Source organism: Podarcis bocagei, assembly GCF_964188305.1.
Source record: "Podarcis bocagei genome assembly, chromosome: 7".
NCBI lineage: Eukaryota > Metazoa > Chordata > Lepidosauria > Squamata > Lacertidae > Podarcis > Podarcis bocagei.
This window is the reverse complement of record NC_138132.1, coordinates 74,755,383-74,778,703: the sequence shown is the minus strand read 5'-3', so window position 1 is coordinate 74,778,703 and position 23,321 is coordinate 74,755,383. Positions and strand designations below refer to the sequence as shown.

The window sequence follows — 23,321 nt, the reverse complement described above, 5'->3', positions numbered from 1 at the left end:
TGATCAGAGTTAAAAGCACAGGTTGCGCCTAGAAGCAGCGGAGGTACTAGGTAAGTGTGGCTCCATTCATTTCCAACTAGAACTTAGTTGGATCCTGAGGGATGTCAGAATGCAAAATGCATATGTAAAGGGTTAATTTCAAGAGCTGTGGAACGGCCACACACTTTGTGGCAGTTGTAGCAGTTATGAACCATCCAAACAGAGACTGCCATCTGCTTCAGAGTCAGAGATAGTCTGTAACAGTTGAATCTATGTGAGGTGTTTTAGCAGCTTAAGCTATCATCTATCTACCTGCACTATACATTCAATTTGCAACTGCAGGCGCACAAAATAAAAGTTATCTTGTCATTTAAAATTTAAAAGAGAGTGTAACTTTTATTTTTTTTATTTTTTTATCATATTTATTAAAGTTTCCAAAACACAAAAGATAGAAATACACAGAAAAAAGAAAAATAAAACACACTTAAAACCCTACTTTCATTGCCAACTTTCTGGGACTCCCCCATCCCCCTCCCAACTGTATTCCCCTTTCATTAATTTAGTTCTAAAAGCTCTTACTCCCAATTTAAAGCTTAATTTGTTTAACCCACTATTCAATTTAAATTATACAATCATTCCGCCATCCCTCATCATTAACAGAAAAAAAAAAAATCCCCCAAAGTCCACCCCAGTTTCCTTCCACGAATTCCCTTTTTTAATAAACACGTCCAATCAAAATAAAGTGGTATACAAGAAGATATAAAAAGATATAAAAAATAAAGGATATAAAAAGATTCAAAAAATAGTTGCACAGCCTTTGGATTCCAAATCTCCCCCCCCTTCCCCGGTTTGAATTCCCCATATCCCTCAGTCTGTCTATTGTCAGCCTGGAGATCTCAAATCCATGGCCAATTTTTTCCCCAGTTCCACCTTGCCGGTTTTTTTTTTTAATTTTTTTTTTAATGATGTTTAACTTGAAGGAGGCCCCCAGAGGACCTTTAGTTTCCTTGGTCTTTATAGCTCCCCCCTTGTTCTTTCCAAGTCGTAATCAGTCCTTTGTTCTTTTTTCTCACTTTCTCAGATTTCTTGTCCTGTTCCGCTGCTAAAACGTTCTAATTCAGAAATTTGGTACCTCTACAGAGGTTGTTGTTGTTCAGGAACAAAAACTTACGTCCAGTCCCTTCCATTCTTCAATAGAAAATTCTATTGTCTCCTTTAATATAAACACCTCTGTAGACGAAATGCTGTTTCAGTTTTGCAGCTTTCCCAGGAGATAACAAGTCCTGTACGATTCCAAGAGTATTTTTCCACTTACGATCGTTCTTGTAATGTCCCGAAACCCCTCTAGGGGGATTGTAGTAACTTTGTTTCCTCTGATCCAAAAGACAAATTGTTATTCCTTATTTTCAACAGTTTATATCCAAATTGTAGCGAATTGTAGCAAAATTAACCAGCAAAGTCCTCATAGCAAAGTCCTCTTTATATTCTCCAACTTTGACAGCTACTTTGACAGCTGTCAAAGTCTCCGTCTCTCTCCACCAGGCTCTCTCACAAATCGCCCCGGTTCCCTGGGGGGGTTACATTTTCATTCTCACCCTCCACTCTTCTCCTCCAGCACAGTTCTTATAATTTCCCATCGTGGAATTAATAATTTTTAAACAGAAATACGCTTCTCTCTCGACCTTGGTTGCCCAATCCTTGTTTTAGAATGTTTACAATAGGGGGGGGCTGACTTCCTTTTTGGATCTCCCCCGCTCATGCTGAATCCGAAAAAAAATTCTTTTTTTCTCCTTTTAAACCCGGTTTCCAAATTACTCACGGGTTGTTGTTTATAGTCCGAATTTTCAATAGAAGAAGTCAGCGCTCTCCGTCGAATGGCATGTGGCTTCGCTCGGCAGGGAAAGCAGAGGACTCACAGCACCACGCCACTCCCCGGCACCCGATCCGTAGCCTTTAAAAAGGCTCCTTCACGAGTCGGGAGGGCGCTAACGGTGCCAGCCAAGTCACCCATGTCCACGGGCTCTGTGCCCGTGGTTTTTAAGGGTCCCCGCGTCGCCGGCGCGGTAGGACCCAGCCCCTGCCGAGCAGACTCCCTCCGGAGCTCGGAGGGAGTCCGCCATTCGGCGATGGCGCCAACCCGGAAGTCCAAGAGAGTGTAACTTTTATAGGAAGGGGAAGGGAACTAAGAAAAGGGTCAAACAACCCACAAATCTGGAGTTTAATTCCCACAGATAACAACCCTGGGTTGCCAGCCACAATATCGTAGCAGTGGTCCTGTAAGACAGACTGCGGTTTGTGGGGCAGTACCCTAAAGGACCAGTCTTCAATGCAGATAGCACTTGGCGCCTGACATTGAGCCATACATCCCTATACATTTCCGCAAACTGCTATTGCTGCATGATGACCCCGCCGCCCTTCCGCCAGCTCTCAGAAAGATCCTTGCTTAAGGTTCCTGCTACTCACCCTCTAGGTTTCGTAGATCTGAGACACGCCAGAAATACTATATCCATCGACCAGCTCAGGGCTGAAATCCAAATCTGGTATTGGGTCTTGCAATGGATGAATGTCCCTGTTGAATCGGGTTGTGATTCAGGCCTGTTGTTGAAACCTGGCACATGGCATAGGAGGTGCTCCAGGAAGTGATCCCTTGTGAATCAGATGCTGCCTGCTACTCATCCCTTTTGGAGATGTTGGGTCAGCATCCCCATTTGGAGCTCAGGGCTATAAGAGATGCTGTTTCCAGGGAGGCATAAGACGGAAAGGGGAGACTCTGCCACAGTCCTGATGGGACATCTCCAAATCTTGGTCCCAGAGAGTGGTATGTTCTGCCCCTGTTATCGGAGGCACTAAGTTGTCAGCAGAGAAGTCCTAATCAGAGTAGACACATTGAAATAAATGGGTGCCAGTTAGTCAAATCAGTTAATTTACACCCGTCTAAGTAGGACTAACATTGGCTATAACCAAGTGTGTATCTGAATAGCAGCTGTCGTTGAGAATTACAAGTGAGGAGTGTGCTGGGACGTTCAGGTTCACAACGGACAACCAGTTGGTCACTGTGAGAAGCGGATGCTGGACTAGATGAGCCCATTGGCCTGATCCTGCAGGGTTCTCCTCAGTTTCTTACATTATATTTTGACTCTGAATGTCAGATCCTCCGGCCATCCTCAGAGCTGCCTTAGAACTTTAGTTCCAGACTGTTTTGGTTCAATTGAGTTGAACCTGCCTTGAGGCACTATCAACTTTTCATATATCTTCTACTTAAATAACTTTTATTATTATTATTATTATTATTATTATTATTATTATTATTATTATTATTATTACCAAACTCCTATCTGCATTCAGCCTGGGCTGAAATGCCCTCCCCATCACCTGCATTTAGCCACCCTATTTGAAAATGGCAGAATGTGGAGCACCTTTTGGGCTAAAATAAATTGCCTTGGAGTTGGGGGAATCAACTAATTGTTTAAGGGGAGCCTGGGTCTCTCTTGCCCATCCTAACTCCAAATTTCAAAACTTTCTATCTGTTTAGAGAATGGAAGAAGAAACACAGAAAGAGAAAGAGGTAGAAATGAAAAGGGAAGAGGATGCTGCCCTCATTGCTTTCTACAGCTCCTTCAAGGACCTCTTTGAGTTCTTTTGTTTGAACACCACCATCCATGGCACCATCCGGCTGGTCTGCTCAAGTCGGAACAAGATGAAGACGGCCTTCTGGACCCTTCTCTTCCTCGCCAGCTTTGCCATGCTGTATTGGCAATTTGGGCTCCTCTTCAACCAGTACTGGCAATACCCAGTGGTCTTGTCCATTTCTGTCAAATCACAACAAACGATGTTTCCTGCCATCACGCTCTGCAATCTGAATCCATACAGGTACGGGTGGTTTTTTTGTATTTTTAAGGGGCTTCCTTTCGAATCATCGAAAAACTTCACTTGCAGGTTGAGAAGGGCTGGAATTTAGGGGATCACTTATTTGTAGGGAGGGGCGAATTTGTCAAATTCAGTTCCTCCCCTTTTCTTAGGCTCCCTGTTTTCAGTCTTTCAAAACATAGATAGATAGTATTTTATTGCTTTGTCGCCTGGGACAAGCAAAATCTAAAATACAGTAAACGACAATAATAACAGCCAGTCTCTCCTTTCTTGGAAAAAATTGTAACAGCAGCTTAATGTTAGAACTGCTACTTAGAACAAATTTATGAAGCATAAAATATGAAGCATATTAAAGTCTCTAGTCCAAAAAAGTCTCTCCAGTCGTTGGGAAGCTGACTGCTGCATCTCATATGGGAGATGATGGATGCTTGGTGTTGTCGAAGGATAAAGGACTCATATTGCCTCTGACCACCCTGGCACCCTGCCTCTGACCATCTGGCAAGTCTATTCTTGGCCAGAGCTATGGACCACACCTGAGCCTACCATGCCTCCATTGACAGGCATATCTTTCTCCTGTTGTAAAAGTAAATGGAGCAATACATAGGGGAGACACACTTCAAGTTTTCTTAAGGTTCTGTGTTTCGCCTTCAGGGTTTCCCGGAGTGGCCTCTTTGATCAGGCTGTCCCTGCTGATTCCTTTGCATGGCTTGGTTCACGCTGATATTCAGAGCCCTTTGTCGTTTCTCTCATTTCCCCAGGATCAATCTAGTCAGCAAAAACATGGCCGAGCTGGATAATCTGGCCAGGGAAACCCTACACAACCTATACCCCTTCAGCATTCCGGCAAGCACTCTGGAAGACAACTCCAGTGTCAGTCTGGAGAACTGGACAAACAGTGAGGTCAACAGCTCCAGCTTCAAGCTAGATGACAGCATTGCTCTAGTGAGAATGGGCGGCGGCAAAGTGGGCTTCCGGCTGGTAAGTTGAACGGGGATTTCAATGGCCATTTTCAGTGGCCACCTCCCATTGACAATTGGTCTTCCTGAATTGGCTGCAGGCTGAGCCCAGCCACTCAGGGATCACAGAATGACAGGGAGGCTATCGTGACCCCATTGTTATTGTTATTGTTGTTGTTACAATTTCTCAAATGCCCTTCACCCCAAGGTCCCAGGGCAACAATTAAAACACAACATGAATAATAACATTTGGGGTGTATGATTTAGGACCCACCTTATTTCGATGGTTGCAAGTTGTTTTTGATTGCTTTTAATTCTGTGACCCGCCCTCGGACCTAAGAGGGAAGGGTGGGTAAGAAATAAATTATTAACATTAACATTATCATCAACATTATCATTATTAAGATACAGTGGTACCTTGGTTGTCAAACTTAATCTGTTCTGGGAGTCCATTTGACTCCTGGAACCGTTGAAAACCAAAGTGCAGCTCCCTGCACTCAATCAGAAGCCGCGGAAGCAGCGTCAGACATTCGACTTCCGAAAAGCCTTCGCAAACCGGAACACTCACTTCCAGGTTTGTGGTGTTCAGGAGCTGATTTGTTTGGGAGCCAAGCTGTTCGAGAACCAAGGTACCACTTTACATTGATATACAGTGGTACCTCGGGTTAAGTACTTAATTCGTTCCGGAGGTCCGTTCTTAACCTGAAACTGTTCTTAACCTGAAGCACCACTTTAGCTAATGGGGCCTCCCGCTGCTGCCGCTGCGTGATTTCTGTTCTCATCCTGAAGCAAAGTTCTTAACCCGAGGTACTATTTCTGGGTTAGCGGAGTCTGTAACCTGAAGTGTATGTAACCCGAGGTACCACTGTACAATATTGAAAAACAGTTGAAAACAGCTTAGAATTACAGAAACAAGTCAGGTCCTAAAATATTCGCCTTCAGTGTCCAAATCATGGTTAATAGGTGCGTCTTCAGCATTCACCAAAAGCTGTATAATGAAGATACCAGATGCACCTCTGTGAAGAAGGAGTTCCACAGCTCAGGGGCTGCCACAGGGAAGGCCCTCTCTCAGGCCAGCACATACACACTGACACTCTGAGGTCATGGTGGCTGTGTGGTCAGAGGCAGCATGCTGGGGAGGGGCAGCTAGAGAGGACACTTGGCTTCCTGTTCTGCTTTCAGGCTACCTAGAGGCATCTGGTTGGCCACCAGGAGAAGACGGACCTTTGGCTTTGCTCCGCAGAGCTCCCTCTTCTGCGCTCTCTCTCTCTCTCTCTCCAGTTTCATGATCACTGCACAATTGTTTCTTCGGAGCTGAACCTCTCACTCCCCTAATTCTCTTCTTTCCTCAGTGTAACCAAACGGGCGGAGACTGCTACACCAAGATTTACTCCTCCGGGGTTGACGCTTTCCAGGAATGGTACAGTTTCCACTACATGAACATCATGTCCCAGATCCCACCCATCATTGACATCTCCAAGGACGACGACCACATCAACAACCTGGTCTACGCTTGCCAGTACGACGGATTGCCTTGCAAAGCTAGGTAACTCACGCAGCCACCCGGCCTGCTGGCCTGCTCAGTTGTAGAACCATACCATCCGAGAATCATTCCAGAGAGGGAGCTCACAGGCAGCCACTGGTGGTCATCAATGGAAGCATTGCTCCTGCAAAAGAAGAATGTAGACTTGCATCCAATGCTCAGACTTAGACCCATTGAAATGACTGAAATTCAGTCATGCCTAGGGCAGTTGCTAGGAATTTGTCTCCTGGTCCCCCAAGTCCTTGTCCAACACTCTTAACCACTAGACCACACTAGTACTTATTTTTCCTCTGAGGAGCTCGAGGCAGTGCGGATGCCCCTCTTCACATTATCCTCACAACAACCCTGCGAGGCAGCTTCCAGGCCAGGTTTTGAGCTCTACTCTCCCAAGGTCCAACCACTGCAGAGCACATGCACCCTCCAGTGTGGTGTAGTGGTTAAGAGCAGTGGACTTGTAATCTGGTGAACCGGGTTCGCTTTCCCGCTCCTCCACATGCAGCTGCTGGGTGACCTTGGGCTAGTCACACTTCTCTGAAGTCTCTCAGCCCCACTCACCTCACAGAGTGTTTGTTGTGGGGGAGGAAGGGAAAGGAGAATGTTAGCTGCTTTGAGACTCCTTCGGGTAGTGATAAAGCGGGATATCAAATCCAAACTCTTCTTCTTCTTCACAGATAGAGGAGTTGCTCCCTTCCCCTCTATCCCACTGATTACCCTTTCTGCAGACCTTTTTCCCCAGCTCCTTTCTGCGGAACCGCCCTACAGTATTCCAAGGGCAGCCCCGCCCTGACCTCCCGAGCCACCATGCCTCTTTCTATTCCCAGATCCCTCACAGAGAGGAGCTGGTTCGTTCAGGCACACAAGAGGGCGTTGGCGGCTCTTCTCCTTTCGGGATAATTTCAGGCTGCGGATGGGGAAGTTCCCTAGAATTGCCACAGACTCTCCCTGTCTCTCTCGAGGTGAAGGGCAGGTTGGCACCGGGTCCTCCCCGGCTTCTGTTTGCATACGGTGCAGCAAGGAGAACAATCTGATAAAGCCAGAGCAAACCTGCCCACACCCAGTGAAATGCTGCCTGTCTCAGGAGACATGCAGCAGCAGCAGCATTGTCCTCAGGGGCATTGCAGGTACTTTGCGAAAGGAGCAGGGCAGGAAGTGCGAGAGAGGCGGAGGGTGGAGAGGGCAGGGAGGTGAACTCTGTTGCTATTGCCTTGGCCAAATGGGAGAGACAGTGTGGTGCAGTGGTTAGAGTGTCGGATTTGGGCCTGGGAAAGCAGGGTTCCCATCCCCACTTGGCCATGAAGTTGAGCCCAATCCCTAGAATCTTGGATGGCAAGCTCCCGTCATCTTAGGTTCTATTGGCTGTGCTAGTGTTAGTCCTGCTCATGATGTTCTTGGCCATAACTGAGGGCTTATCCACACTTAGCTTTTGCCCTGCTCTTTCCAGGCAGAGGTCCGTGCTATAACGATCTGTGTCCAAGAGGTTTCCGTGGGGCTATTTTGCTCCAAGCTTTTCCCACGAAAACCCATTCTTTAAAGTCGAATCGGAACAAACATCAATTCAGGTTTCCCCACAGATTGACGTTTGCTCCTACTGAGTTTTAAAGAGCTGTTTTTCATGGGGAAAACTCCGAGGGCGGAAAAGACCCAGAGCTTTAAATCATGGACAGTGCCTGGAGAAAGCAGATGAAAGGCAAGCATGGATAAGCCCTAACTTAGGTTTGCTCCTTTCATCGGGCCTGTTCTGAGTTGAAATGAGTTGGAAGCAACCCTCTCTTCTCAAAGTGGCCAACAAGCAGGTCCAGAGCACGAAAGCAACTCTCCCCTCCTGCAGTTCCCAGCCACTGGTATTCAGTGGCAGCTGAATATAGTAGCTGAACCTAAAAAGCCTTGGGCGGTAGGAAGGTCTTCACCTTCTTGCACCATAAAGTTCATCATGGCGCCAGATGCCCCTCCTTGGCGAGGCAACTTCAGAAGCAGGGCACCCCAGCAAGAAAGGACCCTCTCCTTTGTGGGAGCAGAACTTCTATGGAAGGGATTGTCTCCACTCTTAGTCCCACTTAGAGTAAACCCACTGAAATTAATTCACCTCAGCCAGCCATGCCATTACTGTACTTTCAATGAGTTTCCTCCAAGAGGGGCTTAGATGGGAAAGATCTCAAGGCGCAAGCAGGCAATGTAAAGAAGGCATCAGTTTTGTGGATCAGACAGGAAGGCTGCCGGTGGCCTTATAAGACCTTTTACCTGTAAGAAGTCTCACTTCTGGAGACACCCTTCCCTTTGTACCACCTGCCAGTCCCCACGTGGCTTGGATGTGCTGCCATGAATTGGCTTTTCACCATGGTGCTGTCGTGCAGCTGCCGGCTATCCTATTGCCTGGCCTTATCTCTCTGTACAGTACAAGGTGTGACTGTACCAGTTGTTCCCTCGGTGGAGCCAAACTGGTCCCTGCCACCACCACCCCTTGGTCTGTTGTTGAAACAAGAAGCCGGCGGAGCTAACCACAAGGGCCCATCAAAACGCGTCGCCGATAATGAACCCAAGCAAACATTTGCTTAAGCGTTATCGGCTGGGACAAATTGCGGGTATTTGGCAGGCTCCTGTAAGTTTTAAGCAAACTTCCAGAGGGCGGAGCCTCTCTCGGTCTGCTGTACGATCCGCTCTTGTCCCAAGGCAAGATGACCTCACTCGTAAAAGTAACGGTCAGCTTTGGAATGCTGGTGTAATGTAGGGACATGTTTCAACATCCACACCTTCGAGGTTGGAAACATAAGGCCCATAAATGCCAGTTACTGGAAGCCACAGGAGCTGTTCTGCTTTGGAGCTTCCCATTGGGGCATCTGGTTGGCCACTGTGAGAACAGGATTCTGGACTATGAGTCATTGGCCTGATCCAAAAGGCTGTTCTTACGTTCTTATGGTGTCAGTTGGATTGCCTTTATCTTATATTCCTTATATTTTATCCCTGTTCTTAAGCACTAGCTGCCCCCACTGCCAAATCCAAAATACTGCTGGTGAGGTGGGAAGGAGGATGCTTATCATCTGAGGCTGATGGTATTCATAAAAGTCCCCCTTTCTCTGAGATGGCTTTTGTGATGAAATGTTTCAGCATAGTCACATGGAACAAGATGGTTATCTCTCCATCTCACCATAGCCCCAGGGCTGTGAATAGTTAATGGGCACCCACAGCAAAACATTTCAGTGTGGCATGCTCCTGTTCAGGGATCCAGCAAGCCATGCCCTTTCCAGGAGACTCTATTCTGTTCCATATCCTTTTTGAGGTCGTTGGTGAAGGCTGTAGAACAGGCATAGGCAAACTCGGCCCTCCCTTGGGGACTACAACTCCCATCATCCCTAGCTAACAGAACCAGTGGTCAGGGATGATGGGAGTTGTAGCCCCAAAGCATCTCGAGAGCTGAGGAACTGGAGAATGAAGTCCAGTGAACAAACGTTGGAAAGGGGAGAACAACAAAAAATGCTCATATTTGATTTTGACCATTCCCCCTTTTCCTTCCTTCACTACAGTGAAACTGAGCACTTTCATCACCCCGTCTATGGAAGCTGTTACACTTTTAATAAAGGCGGGACAGATGAGTTCTGGAAAGCTTTGAAGCCTGGAATTGTTTACGGTAAGAACGGAGAAAAAGAATGTGCAGGCAGATAAGTTTGACTATTGGTTGCTTGCAAGGGTTAGGCTGTGTGCAGAGCTCATTATGTTCCACAGACATGTTGCTTTAAACTACAGAGATAATTCTAGATGTTGTGTCCCCCTATGAGGCAATGAAGATCAGACACAGTTTGGTTCAGCTGCTGTATCAGTCAAAGTACAGGCTGTGAACCAAGAGGGCAAAATTATCAGAAACGAAATTTTCACAGTCCAGCAGTTTCTGTGAGGGAAGGGGTAGCTGTCAGTTTGGCTGGGTGTGCATTTGCTTTCCAGCATACATAACCTGCCATTTTATTACTGTCTTCAGAGTGTGTCCTTAGAGTGAAAACAGATCCAGTTATGTCCCAAATCAGATCAGGGCTGTTACACTGGAAAATGGGTGGGTTAACCCTTTCCAGTAGGGTCATTTGCCTGATTAAAATAACCTTTGAAGCTGCTATTTGCCCAGCAGAGGGACAATATACGGGTATCATATGGGCACCTTTATGTCCCCTCCCCACAAAATTGATGCAAATAGCAGATCTGAGGAGTGATTTTTATCAAGAAAATGACCCAGGTATAAAAGCTTAACCTCTCTCCCATAATGTGCTGTTCCTAAGGGGAAAGGTCAGGGAGGGAATGCAGGCAGGGTCAAACAATAGATGACCCTGAGGGGAACTAGAGGAAGAGATATTTGTAAAACAGCAAAACTGTGTTCTGGTTTTCATTGCTATAGCTTTCTCAACAGAAGTGCAATACCAAATTTTAAGATGGCATGCAGGCAAGCAGACTTCAAGCTGACAGGGCCTAGTTTGATTTTTGCTGCCAGGGCAAGGTACACCCAATGAATCTAGGCCCAGAATGGCAGCTCAGGGGGCAGAGTGAGGAGGAGTGGGGTCACCCTATAACATACTAAGAACCTTCTGGATCAGACCAGTGGCCCATCTAACTGTGGAGGCAGAGCATAGCCATCGTGGCTAATAACTTTTGATAGTCTTTTCCTCCATGAATCTCTCCAATCCTCTTTTGATACCATCCAAGTTGGTGCCTATCACTCCTTCAATGATTTCTTAGTTTAACTGTGCATCACCCTGTAGGATAAGCTGAATATACGAAGGCAACTGAGCTATCATAAATCGAGGATTTTAGTACTTTAAAACAATACACAATACCAACTGTAAAACAATTCAAATGTATGATCTAAAGGGCAGGGTGAGAAAACACCAGCAATTTAAATGCGCACTGACATAAATGGTCTCTGGAGCTCTTAAGCTAGTAGACAATATTGAGCTAGCTAGCTAGATCAAAGGTCTGACTCTGTATAAGGCAGCTTCTTATGTAACTGACTTCAGGTGTGTTGTGGAAAGCTTCCCTGTCATCACCAATGTAAACTTCAACTGCTAGCCCAGCGGTCTTCTGCATATGGAGTGCATCATCTTATCCTTTGCCTCAGACGGCAAAATGTCTTGGGCTGGCCCTGAGTCATTCCTACACACTAGCGATGATGATATATGTGAGATCTTGTGCCCATGAGGGTGTCTCTGACATCATAGTGAGCAACACAGAAGCGATTCCTCTGTCGTGTGGGCAGCCGTTGCTTCCACAGCTGCTCATTGTTACCTCAGAGGCCAACTATGTAGGTGGAAATTTTGAACAGGGTTCGGCCCCCTCCCACCAGAGCAATCTTTGAGGGGCATGTGCAATAAAAAGAGCTTTGGCCACACGCTGATGCCATTTCCTGTTTAGCAACTGACTGATGTCACTTCATGCTTGGACGGAGCTGTGCTTTGACGACGAATCCCTCTGCTTTTTCCTCGGCGGGCCACTGGCCCCATCCAGCGGGTCCTTCTTACCTTCTTGTGTTTGTTTGGTGCCAGGTCTCTCCCTTATCCTCAAAGTGGAGCAAAAGGACCACATCCCGCTGCTGTCCACCAAGGCGGGCGTGAGGGTGATGATCCACAGCCACAACCAGACCGCGTTCTTAGAGCACGAGGGGTTTGATATTCGGCCGGGGATTCAAACCACCATCGGGATCACACAGGTGAGCACCGGGGGGTCTGAATGGGAAACAAGAAAAACCTTGGCATGTGTCGGGTGTGGAGGAGGGAAAAACCTAAACACATTGCAGAGTTCCCAAAAATAGACCAGAGGCAATTGTACTTCATCCAACAGAGCTTTACTGCTCCGGAAGGCAAATGAGCATAATGGTCACAAATCCAATACATTCAGAATTGGCACTGACCATAAGAAATCCAGTTGCAGCAGACTTCACTTAAACTTAACAAGAACTTATAATAAGACTGAACCTTAACACTAAGCGTACAGAACGCCACACCAGAACAAAGAGATAGAGTCAGCATGACCTTGACAGAAAGGATAACAGAACCAGTTTCAACCAGCTGTACTCAGCTTCTCAGAAGGAATAACCCAAACAAGAACCTTCTGCCTATTTCTTTCACATAGAAAGAAACCTTCCAGAACACTCTTTACCTAAGCAGAACAGGGAAGATCTCTACACATCAGATCAATACTTTTGTACTAAGAAATGTGGGGTGGTGGGGTGTCTGGGAGGCTTTCTGGCTGGAGGCAGAACAGGGTAAAGTGTTTTAATCAGTGGTTGGGAACCTCAGGCCCGGGAGCCAAATTCCTTCCGATCTGGCCCTTGGCACTCTCTTCCCAGGCCACACACCCCTCACCCTGATTCACATCCCTGCTTTTACCTGGCTAAATGCACCCTTGAACTCTGGTAGTGTCTCTTACTTGCCTGGATGGCGCATAGAGTGGGGTTTGTGTAAATGTGTATATAAACTAGCGAAAGTAAACTTTACATCCAATGCCACACCCCCTATTGGCTTTGTCCCCACCCCCAGAAGTTTGCCCAGAATGAATGCAGCTGTCGCTCTGAAAAAAGGTCCTCTCCTCCCCATCCTTGATGTTTTGAACTGGCATTCCAAATGGGGTTTTTGTTGCAATCCCAATTTGGGGGAATGTCAAAATGTTTGGGCTCTCCGAGTTCCACCCCACCAAACCTGCTGGGCACCAGCCACCACCAGACAGTTGACTTTCAATAACTGGTGACAGGCAATTGCAAGGGCCTCCTGTGGGGCTGATGTTGCTTTAGTGGTGGAGAGGGGAGAGATTCTTCCAGGTTTAGCTTCTTTATGTTGAATTGATTCTGGCCTGTATGCTAAACTCCAAGTGATATGCTCTTTCCTCCCTCCAACTACGCAGGACGAGGTGACTCGCTTAGGCGGAAATTATGGCACATGTACAAAGGACGGCGATGATGTGGCTGTCAAGCTCATATACAACAGCACATACACGCAGCAGGTACAGCTAAAACAGAGCCTTTGTTTTCCCACTTTATTCATTTCTGCCTTCTTAAGATCCTGCCCCTTCCCATGTGTTGGATCACTCAAATAATTAGAACAACCAAAGATCTGCCTAGTTAATTCAAATCAGGGTGTGAAATTCAGGCTAAGGAAGAGAGGGGAGAAATTTGATTCTGGTTTCAATCTTAAGGCAAACCTACCTAGTTTTTTTTGCAGTTTTTGAACTGACGAGGTAAGCTGAAAAAGCAAGCATCCTTCAGAATTTGCCCCATTCCAAATTGTGCAGTGCAATTCTCCAGCCAAGTAATGTGTGCAAAGATGTGTGTACAGAGGCAAAGTTTCCATAAGCACACATGTGTTGTTGCAAATACCAAGCAAGCATGAGTTCTGTTGGGGGAAATTGCTTTGCAATGGTGGGTTTGGCTCTTCTCCTTCACCGTGGGTGGCAGAATCAATTGGGATAGCCCTTCCCATTAAATTAACACCTATCTACCCCACTAGTGGATCTGAAGCAAAAGGCTTGAAGCACCAGAGAAATTTAACTTACAGCACTTTCTGTTTTGTTCTGTCTCCCCACCCCATTTCACTGCCCCACAGGCTTGCTTGCATTCATGTTTCCAGAGGAAAATGATTGAAGACTGTGGTTGTGGGTACTATTACTACCCACTGCCTCCAGGAACGGAGTACTGCAACTATAACAAGCATCCTAATTGGGGTAAGGAGAAGCCACACACACACGTGGTTAAATGTGTTCAAAATGACTTGATCTGGCCAATGGCAAAGAGTCTATATGTAGCCTGGCCAGCTGTTCCCCCATGACAGCCAATGTGGTGCCTGCAAACGTTGCTAGACTCCAGCTCCCATCATTCTTGTACATTGGCCACATTGGCTGGGGCTGATGGGAGTTCCAACAAAATGGGGGGCACTATGTTGGCTACCTCCTGGCATACCTGAACTAGGGTGGATGCTTATACAACAAGAGAGAGAGAGAGAGAGAGAGAGAGAGAGAGAGAGAGAGAACACACCAAAGAGGACACATAATGTGAATACTCTGTATGAGCTGACTCAGGGGTAGGGAATCTCAGGCCCAGGGTCTAGATGTGGCCTTTCACAGTCTGGTCCTTGGGATTCTCCCTACATCATTCAAGCAAAGCATGTTCAGTTAGAAGAAGGAAGTGCTGATCAAACTGTATTCAGGTGAAAACAGGAAGTGACAGCCAAACCGCTAAATTGGAAACAGGAAGTGCTAATCAAAGTGGGTTCAATTTGAAGCAGGAAGTACCACTCAAACTAAGTTCAGCTGGAAACAGGAAATGTTGATCAGACCATGTTGGGGGTTGGTTTAGACAAGGACCCTTCATGATGGCATAAAAGGGCTGTTTTCAATTATTTGCCTGTGGCAGCTGCATCCTATTGAACTTGTTCCTCTTATTTTTCCCCTCCTGTAGGTCATTGCTTCTATCTCCTGTACAATCGCATGTACAATCAGGATGCCACTCATACCGAATCCTGTTTTGACAAATGCCACAGACCATGCAAGTGAGTAGCAAAGGCATTTGACGCATTCGAATGGTAGCAGGGTCAAGCTTAGCATGGACCAGATATGTGCCTTTTCATTGACTGGCCCACTAGATATCTACCTCCTCTCCTCATTCTCTTTTGAGTCATACATGCAGGCCCCACTATTGGTCTGCTTGTTATGCAAAGATTCACTTATCCAAACGCAAAAAAAAATGCCCAAACCTTATTCAGATATCCAAACAGCCAGAGTCTGCCCACTTCCATACTTGTTTATGCTTTGCTGGTCAGCGGCAACCATTTTCAGGCAGAAACCATGGAGAAAAGGAATGGGGAGAGAGATCGGATAAATCAGGGAGCAGGAGAGTTCGAACAAACCAGTTTTTCCTTTGTCTCTCTCTTGCTGGTTGGCTGCAGCCATTAAGGAAGAAACCATGGTGGGAGGGTGGAGGAAAATCATGGATCAGAAATGTTCGCCTAGGAAATAATGGAAACTGTCATCTTGTTAGCTGAATGGTCGCCTAACGAACAATTTCCAGGGAACACGCTGTGTTCAGTAAGTGCGACCTGCATGTAGATCACCCAAGGGTGCATACGGGCATCCAGGCATTACAGCCTTTTCAGGCTAGTGGACACTTTGGGAATGTTGAGAATGTACTGTGGGTTCCAGTCACCAACTGGCTGCCATGGGGGTGTGACATGACATAAAATGGCCGCCACATCTCAACGTATAGAAAAGGAGACGGGACCATAAAATGTTCACTGTAGCTTTTGTTCTGATGCAGCAGGGTTCCTCATAACCTTTTTACATTATTGTCTTCTTGGCAGAGAGACTTGGTACAAACTTGCAGCAGGATATGCAAAGTGGCCCTCGACCAAATCTGAGGTAAAGTATAACCTATGTGGAGTTCAGAGTGGGGGAGGATGCTAAATTTTCAATGTTCTCCCAAGCTGGCTAATGATAGTCACTTACCAATCAGGGAGCCTGCTGCAGTGAACATACAACCAATCAGGGAGCCAGTCACCTATGGTATGTGCTCCTATTAGGAGGAGAATTTAACTGTTTCTTCTGCCTCCTTAAACATCTGATAGGGTGCAACAGGTCCTCCATAGTGATGTCAAATTCCCTTTTCTAAAAAAATGAGAGCAAAGAAAATATATTAAGCATATTGATGAAACTTCTAAGCGCAAACAAAAAGTTTTGAATGTTCAATATATTTTTAAAAACCTGATAGTCACATTACTTATGCCTCGCTTGTATGTATCCGTTTTTATTATTACAATTTGCCAACTACTCTACTGCACAGTGCTTCCCTGCCTTTAACAGCAGCTTGATCCAAAGGCCTTCATAGGTGGTCATTTTTATCCCAATGGCATGTTAAGCTTCACTGCAAAGCTTCCGTTAAGAGCCCAAGAGCAAGCCCAGCTGATATTTTGGACAGATGGCAGCTTCTCTATGCCATCCTTGGCACAATGCCACTTGAACCATCTGCTGCGTCTGCTTCCATATTTTGAACCCTGTTCCTGTGTCTTTCTTTTTAGAAATGGATTCACAAAGCTTTGGAAGCCCAGAACAGATACAATGTCACCGGCGACAGGTTAGTTATAAGTTGTTTTTTCTACCGGGGTGTATGTGCTGCTGCTGCTGCTGCTGCTGTCAAATCCTTGTCTTTCACCATAAATGCAAGATTATTCGGCAACGGTCTTCAGAACTGGCATCTATGGTGAAGTGCTAAATTTTGAAGCGTAGGAGCTGTAGTCCACTTACATGGCACTATACCAAATTTATTTTGATCAGTCCTGTCCGTAGTTAGCTGGGGAGGGTGCACCGTGGCATTCACTGGTCCTTGCTTCTGACTGTACCAGTTCAGTTTGCATTTTAACTAAAGGTCCTCAACCATCTGGAGCAAAGGAGCACACAGAGTGAGGTTGTTTGGTCCACCTAACTCAGTGTTGCCTACACTGACTGGCAGTGTCTCTCCACAATTTTCTCAAAGGTTCCCGTAATCAAATTTACACTGGACAGTTATCTTGGAGTGGATGTTTTGGATAGTTTTTATACATAGCTGACAGATGGAGAATTTGAAGTTCTCTTTTTTCCTCCTCTTGCTTTTTTCTTCCCCCTTTTCTTATTTCTTTTCTTCATTTTGGCTTGTTTTTATTTAGATTAGGGGTTTTTTAAAAAAAAAACTTTGATAAAACGATACTGTATATTTGATATTAACCTTCATGTATTTTCTTTCAAACTGTAATAAAATGTATTGGGGGGGATGGACAAATTTACACTGGACTAACTCGATCTCGACGCTCTCTTTCCTCAGTTTCAGAAAAGATATTGCCAAGGTGAACATTTACTACGAGCGACTAAACTACAATTCTTGGGATGAATCTCCTGAATATACAGTAAGTTGAAGTTGTGTGTTTATTCGGCCTACATTAACTTTAGTTAGTCATGTTCATTCACTTGAAATGGGTTTACTCTGAGTATAGCTAAGTGACTGCTACCAAGTATCTACTCAGAAGTAAGTCCACTTAAATTCATTGGGGCATACTCCCCAAATTCATTGGGTAAGTGGGGTTCGGATCACCACCTTTATCATGAGTTAATGACCACTGGTTTCCATGGCAACCAGCTGCAGCTAACAATAGGCACCCATAGTATTCATGCTTACCTGGAAGTAAGTCTCATTGAACCCAATTACTGTGCTAGTGAGCAAGCATGCAGAGAATTATGCTGTCAACTTGGATCCAACCCAACTTAAACAGCAGTTAGAAACAACTATTACCAAAGAAAGGAATTCATTTCTATTTGCATCTTGTTCTTCAGCTAAACAAATTCTCCCGGAGCAGCTTAGAATGATCAGGAATCAGACGCCACTCCCTTGTCTTAGAATCTAAAAATTATAACAGAAGGGGAAATGAGATTAGGAGGGAGGAGAGAAAAAACATACATAATGTTCTTAGCCTTTATAAGTTCTTTGAAACTGATAGCAGAGGCCACATAAAGCTGCTCTTCCGCAAACAAATCTGTAAGGAAGACAAGCAGCAATTACAAATGAAATAAAACTAGGAACAGAAAGGAAGGACAACTCAGCAGGTAAACGAAGATATTTGTGGAAGAGAAACACATTCTATCCAACTAAGTCATACTCAGAGTAGATGCACAAAAATTAATGGCAATGACTAAGTTAGATCCATAAACATTGATGGGTTGACTCCATGTGGGATATTTATGTTGGCTGCAGCATATAGGGTCACAGCAGTGTCTAACCTGGGGTTGGGGCAGCTAAAGTCCAGGGGCCAAGTGTGCCCAGGCCTCTCCATCTGGCCCTAGGAACCCTTCCCAGGCCACTCCCTTCCCCAGCCCTACTTCACACCATCCCTGAGTGCTTTGGCCTGGCTGGAATGTGTCCTTTAACTCTGAACACGTCTCTTGCTTTCCTGGATAGAGGATTGAGAGAGGTTCTGGTGTGTGTGTGTAGAAAGTAGTCTACTGGTACAAAGGGTAAAATTGACATTTGTTGCTACACCCATTTATGCCTCTGGTCCTCCCACCACTGGCATGCGGCTCCCCAGAAGGCTATGTGGCCCTCACTCTACAAAGGACTCCCTGCCTCTGGTCTAATCAGATGATCTATGTTTTCCCTAGGAATCCCAGATGATGTCCAACATGGGAAGCAACTGGAGTCTCTGGTTTGGGTCATCGGTGCTGTCAGTGGTGGAGCTGCTGGAGTTCCTCGTGGATGCCGCCATCTTGTCTCTCATCTTCCTCTACCGTCAGTTCACGGCCAAGAGGACGCATAAGGTGTCTCGACCCCCCAATATCCCGAGCATAAGCTTGACTTTGGAGAAGTACCGCTATGTGGAGGAAGGCCTGGCCAGCACCCAGGATGTGACAAAACCTTACGCCAGTGATGGCACTGGCACCCCATGCCAAGACACAAAATATAGCACATACCAGATGCCTGAGCTCTACCCAAGTGTGGTGCTGAATGGATTCAAGCGCCGGAAAGAGCATAGCGTAGATATGCGCCTCAACAGCTAATGGCGTCCAAAGAGAATGGATCTTGGAGAACTCCAAACCTACCTTCATACCTTTGAAGAAGAGCTGCTTTTGTGGGGAATTGTGGCCAGTACAGTTGTGACTGCTGACCCAGAAATGCTGGCTCAGAAGTACTGGACTGATGGGGCCCAGCCTCCAACAGGAGACTGAGCCTGTGACTTTTCTCTTCTGAACCTCCTCGGACAGTTCTGTGGCAAACAAGATGGAGCCCAGGGAAGCGAGGTTTTCCACCCCGGGACTTGGGATCAGATTTGCAATGCGTTCCGTTAATGAGGGAGGTGTCCGAACGAAGCCTCGCCCAGGCAAACACTGACGATTACTTTCTGACTGGTTCCTTGATTGACTTGAAGACCCCTTTCCCCCCCTCATGTTATTTGTTCCGTGGTATTCTTTTCAGAGATGACTGACCTGTGGCCTCCTTATAAGAGAAGCCTTTTTTTTCTTTTCGTTTTTTCATCTGAGGGAAGAGGAAAGCCAGAGAGTGACTGGCGGTTATCCAGTTCCCTATAAAAAGCCACAACCGTAGCTTCCCGCTGAAGCTCTCCTGAGGAAACCAGATTCAACTGGGCATCCCTGTGCAAAAAGGCTGGACCGTCAACATTTCACAGGTGTCTCCGAGTTAAATGTTAAACAGCCCACACGTTTTAAAATGTGCCTAGCGAACATTTATGAGGCTATGTACTTTTCTGTCTGTGTTAACAGTGCCTCTGGCATCCCAGAGGGATGCAATGAATACTTGACCGTGCTGATTGTAATGCCCACGGTATCTCTTCTGTTTGACAGGTAGTTCTTTCCTGTTTGAGCTCTGAAATCTGTGGCAAGGAACGTGTTTTTAATTATGATTGCGTGCTGCCTCTGTTAAAATGTGAAGTTCAGGGTTTATAAGCTGAGTTCTCGAACGAGAAGAAGAAAAACAGTAGCTTGCATGGAGCAGGATAGGTGCCCAAGAACCCCCAGTGTCTAGCCTAGCAACTGCCTGTACTCAGGTTACAGCGCCCCCTTTGGGTGGCAAAGGAACAACACTATGCAAAGTCAGCTCTTTTGAGTGGCTGGAAGTGCGACAGCTTCTGATTGGCCGTTCTTCACTCAGGAAATTAGTTACAGGGCACTTTTAAATATTACATTTTATTGGTGAATTTGGAAGCCAATATCAACTTTTCAAATGGATTTCTTTACCTATTGCCCCTCTTCAGACCTCAAAATCCAACCATGTCCATAATGGCTGCTGTTCTTTTTAAAGTAAACGGATATATACTTGCAAGCACATTGAACTTTTGCTTTACACAAAATGTGGCAGATTTCTCCTTTGCATAATGGTTTCTTGATTAAAAAAAGAGAGAAATGTTCCAACTGTATTCAGAAGATTGCTTTGTCATAATGGACATCCTGAAATCCTGAACTATAAAATATTTAGTTTTATATAGCAAATAGATGTCTGGATGTACCAGAAAGCTTTATTGATGATCACCAGAGCTCAGGGCTGTACCACACTTTATGCATTCAGGGGTCATTCAGTCATCCCTGTTCATCACTTGAAGTTTGCCATGCCAAGTGGCAATTTACCTGCCTGAGCCTTTCTGAGGGAGAAACTTGACTGCACGCCCACAGAGCAATCTAAGCTAGGGGTCACCGCTATGCCTGTGTTAGTCCTCAAATGATAAACATGTCTCTCTGAATAAGTCCAAGTAGCATTGTTTAAGCAAGGGGGAGTTGGAATCTATCCCCACACTGTTGGGATCACTATGGGTCCGACTAAGCCCCATGCAGAGAAGACCCATTGAATTTAATGAATCTAAATTAGTCGTGTCCATTAACCTCAGTAGCATGGCTAGTGTTGGATAGAATCCTGTAAATATCTATATATCTATTATTTTCTATGAATGAAATATGTACTGTATATCCATCTGCCTTGCTGTTGAATTCTATGATGGTTGGATGCAGATGCATTTTGAAGGAGAATATTTGACTGTAATTTATTTCGAGTGTGTGCATGTATGAGAGGGAAAGGGGGCAGAATTATGGAAAGTGACCTCTTTTTGTGGCTGTAACTTAATAATTTATTGTACTCCTATTTTGTCCTCACCCCCTACCCCTTTGCCTTCTTGAAGGTTAAAAAGAGCAAAACTATGCAATCTGCACTGGTTGTTTTGTAATCTTTCTGTAATAAAATGCTGCAGGTGTCTTTTCATACTGACTAGCATCTTTTATTTGGGGTTTGAAATTTCTTGGGATGAAGCTCATCACGCTAAGAGGAGCACGGCGCAATTTGTCCCCACTGCTGATTATTCCCTAGTGGGGTGGGAGCCCAAAAAGTAGGTGGAGCCAGAGCCAACGATTGGCTGAGTAAGAGCCAATAGCAGGCAGCGCCAAGTCATTGTACTTTTGTCCCCATCCTCCTTCCTGCCGAGTTCTACAAGGGACAACACCTGAGACTCAGGTGGAGGAAGGTGACAGTCAGGGCCTCACCGTGAACTGGATGTAAATATGTCAGGTGGAGTTGGAGGAATCCAGTTGAGTTTGATGGGGCAGTGGCCCATTTGCCTTAATGGACCTGCCCCTACAGCCTGGAAGAGCCATGATGGGCTTGGATATCTAATTATCGCTCAAATGGAAATCACCAGAGCTTGGGTCATTCAGATTTAAAAGCAACTAGTTCAACTTCCCCCTGTCCGAAAAGCCACTGGCTCCAGTTCACCTTCATTCTTTCACAAAACAAACGGGTTCCATCCAAACTCATCCAAATAAAAGAGGAAGAAGAAGAAGAAGAAGTTAATTCAGAATATTATGAGCTGCTGCACTTCAGTAGACGGTCCAAAATTGGACCCACATATAAGTAATAAGATGGCTGACAGAAAGTCATCCACTGATATTTTCCCCATAATTGTATTTCCATACAAGAAAAGCCTTACCCGGCTGAATTTATACCATCCAAGGCATCTGTCACTTTGTTTTTGTGCTTCTTGCTGCAAGATGCTCCTGTTGGAAAGGAGAAAGAAAACACAGGAAATGCCTCACATTCCTTCCTTTTAGTTACTTGGCAAAAGCGGTTAAGTGACTAAGTATCCTTAGCAGCAGCAATGCCATTGTATCTGCCTAAGAAGCCGTAGAACATTGCCTTCACCGTTTGCTGTCTAACTTTCTTTATAAATACCAAGTTTTTCCTTTAAAAAAAGCAAGCAAGCAAATATTCTGGGCCTCCTGCATTGCAGGTGGGAGTGAGGAGATATGAATATGAACTAGAAATTGTTTTAAGTTCTACCCCAAAATAAACTTAATTCACATTTACTTCAGCAGGGAATTATGAAAACCACTTTGGGGTCTAATTTAAGGTGTGTTTGTTTTATACAGTAACTAGTTCAGGGAACTTCATTCCAAGCCTTGGAAATCACATGATTGGCCTGCTTAAAATCTCAGATTGGATCTCTAAAATTCCCAGTAAAAAAGCTAGCAGGACCACTCTGAAATCCCGGAGACCCACAGTCAGTGTAGACCAGTATTCTTCAACCGTAGGCTGTAGTTGAACTACAATTCCTTTTATCCTCAGACAGCTTAGCCCATGGTCAGAGATTATGGGAATTGTGGTCCAAAGATGGTTAGGCATGGGGTACCTGTGGCCCTCCAGATCTTCCTCATTCCCATCAGCTCCAAGCAGCATGGTCATGGGTAAGAAGAGTTGTAGCTCAACAACATCTGGAGGTCTGAAGTTCTCCATTCATGGGGAAGGTCCTAAATTTAACCCTCAGCATCTTCAGATGCCTGTCTGAAACACTGCAGAGATTCTGCTAGTCAGTGTACACAATGCTGAGCTAGATGGACCAATAGTTTAACTCGGAATACGGCTGCTTCCCAAGTTTCCATGTCGTTCAACTGGATGGTTGTTTTCTTCCATTGCCATGGGGCGTTGCCTGCCTTACTCATCTTGCCAATTTAGGCAACTCCCTCAGCCAAGAAGTCAGCCAGAGCAGGATCAAAAAAGGCCAGTAGGAAGCATGCCACTGTCCTTCCCAGTGATGCCAAGCCCGGCAAATCCTTGCTGAGTTATTTCGTGGTTGTTGTTCTTAGCCTGTTGGTTGAAAAACAACAGCACAAATTGCAGCAAGCATTTAACAGGCGACTGAATTCACTCATCCCTTGGCCACCCCCACAAACCAAAGCCATTCCAATTACCAGGCTTATATAAGTAAGTGTGAAAGCCTGCAGGAATGTTGTCTAAGGAACACCTCAATGAAAGGGGAGGATATTGGGCTTCCCCAAATTATGACATACCCCCAACCTGCCGATTGACAGGCTTGATGCAGCCAAGGTTATGGCAATGGCAGTCATCCTGTGAGCAGATGACTCACAGTAGGTTAAACAGTCATGGTGGAAATCCAGTTTCTTCTCACCACTGAAGGTACAGAGGTATCCAGTAGGTGGCTGGTGCC

General features: G+C 45.6%; 1 protein-coding gene and 2 long non-coding RNA genes across 7 annotated transcripts in view; 2 read left to right on the top strand and 1 right to left on the bottom strand.

Moving 5' to 3' along the window:
- The window catches only part of SCNN1D (sodium channel epithelial 1 subunit delta), a 77,171-nt gene extending 56,086 nt beyond the window's left edge, over positions 1 to 21,085 (top strand). For 3 of the 5 annotated variants that reach the window (XM_081201536.1, XM_081201537.1, XM_081201539.1), the window contains exons 2-13: positions 3,512 to 3,849; positions 4,605 to 4,824; positions 6,155 to 6,348; positions 9,864 to 9,967; positions 11,862 to 12,025; positions 13,216 to 13,314; positions 13,914 to 14,031; positions 14,765 to 14,855; positions 15,663 to 15,720; positions 16,377 to 16,432; positions 17,156 to 17,237; positions 18,484 to 21,085. In XM_081201536.1, the coding sequence (XP_081057662.1) occupies positions 3,515 to 3,849; positions 4,605 to 4,824; positions 6,155 to 6,348; positions 9,864 to 9,967; positions 11,862 to 12,025; positions 13,216 to 13,314; positions 13,914 to 14,031; positions 14,765 to 14,855; positions 15,663 to 15,720; positions 16,377 to 16,432; positions 17,156 to 17,237; positions 18,484 to 18,879 (1,917 nt within the window). In that variant the 5' untranslated portion in view covers positions 3,512 to 3,514 and the 3' untranslated portion in view covers positions 18,880 to 21,085. Of the gene's footprint in view, positions 1 to 206; positions 237 to 2,132; positions 2,798 to 3,511; positions 3,850 to 4,604; positions 4,825 to 6,154; positions 6,349 to 9,863; positions 9,968 to 11,861; positions 12,026 to 13,215; positions 13,315 to 13,913; positions 14,032 to 14,764; positions 14,856 to 15,662; positions 15,721 to 16,376; positions 16,433 to 17,155; positions 17,238 to 18,483 lie in introns of those variants that run through there. The other 2 variants (XM_081201538.1, XM_081201535.1) reach the window with 2 other exon arrangements.
- Positions 1 to 23,321, top strand: part of LOC308591191 — a 228,674-nt gene that overhangs the window by 166,325 nt on the left and 39,028 nt on the right. The window lies entirely within an intron of this gene.
- Positions 17,617 to 22,020, bottom strand: LOC308591199. Its single transcript, XR_014010052.1, has 2 exons — positions 21,807 to 22,020; positions 17,617 to 17,728 (listed from the first exon to the last, which is right to left on the bottom strand). It is a non-coding gene; the product is annotated as an uncharacterized lncRNA (long non-coding RNA).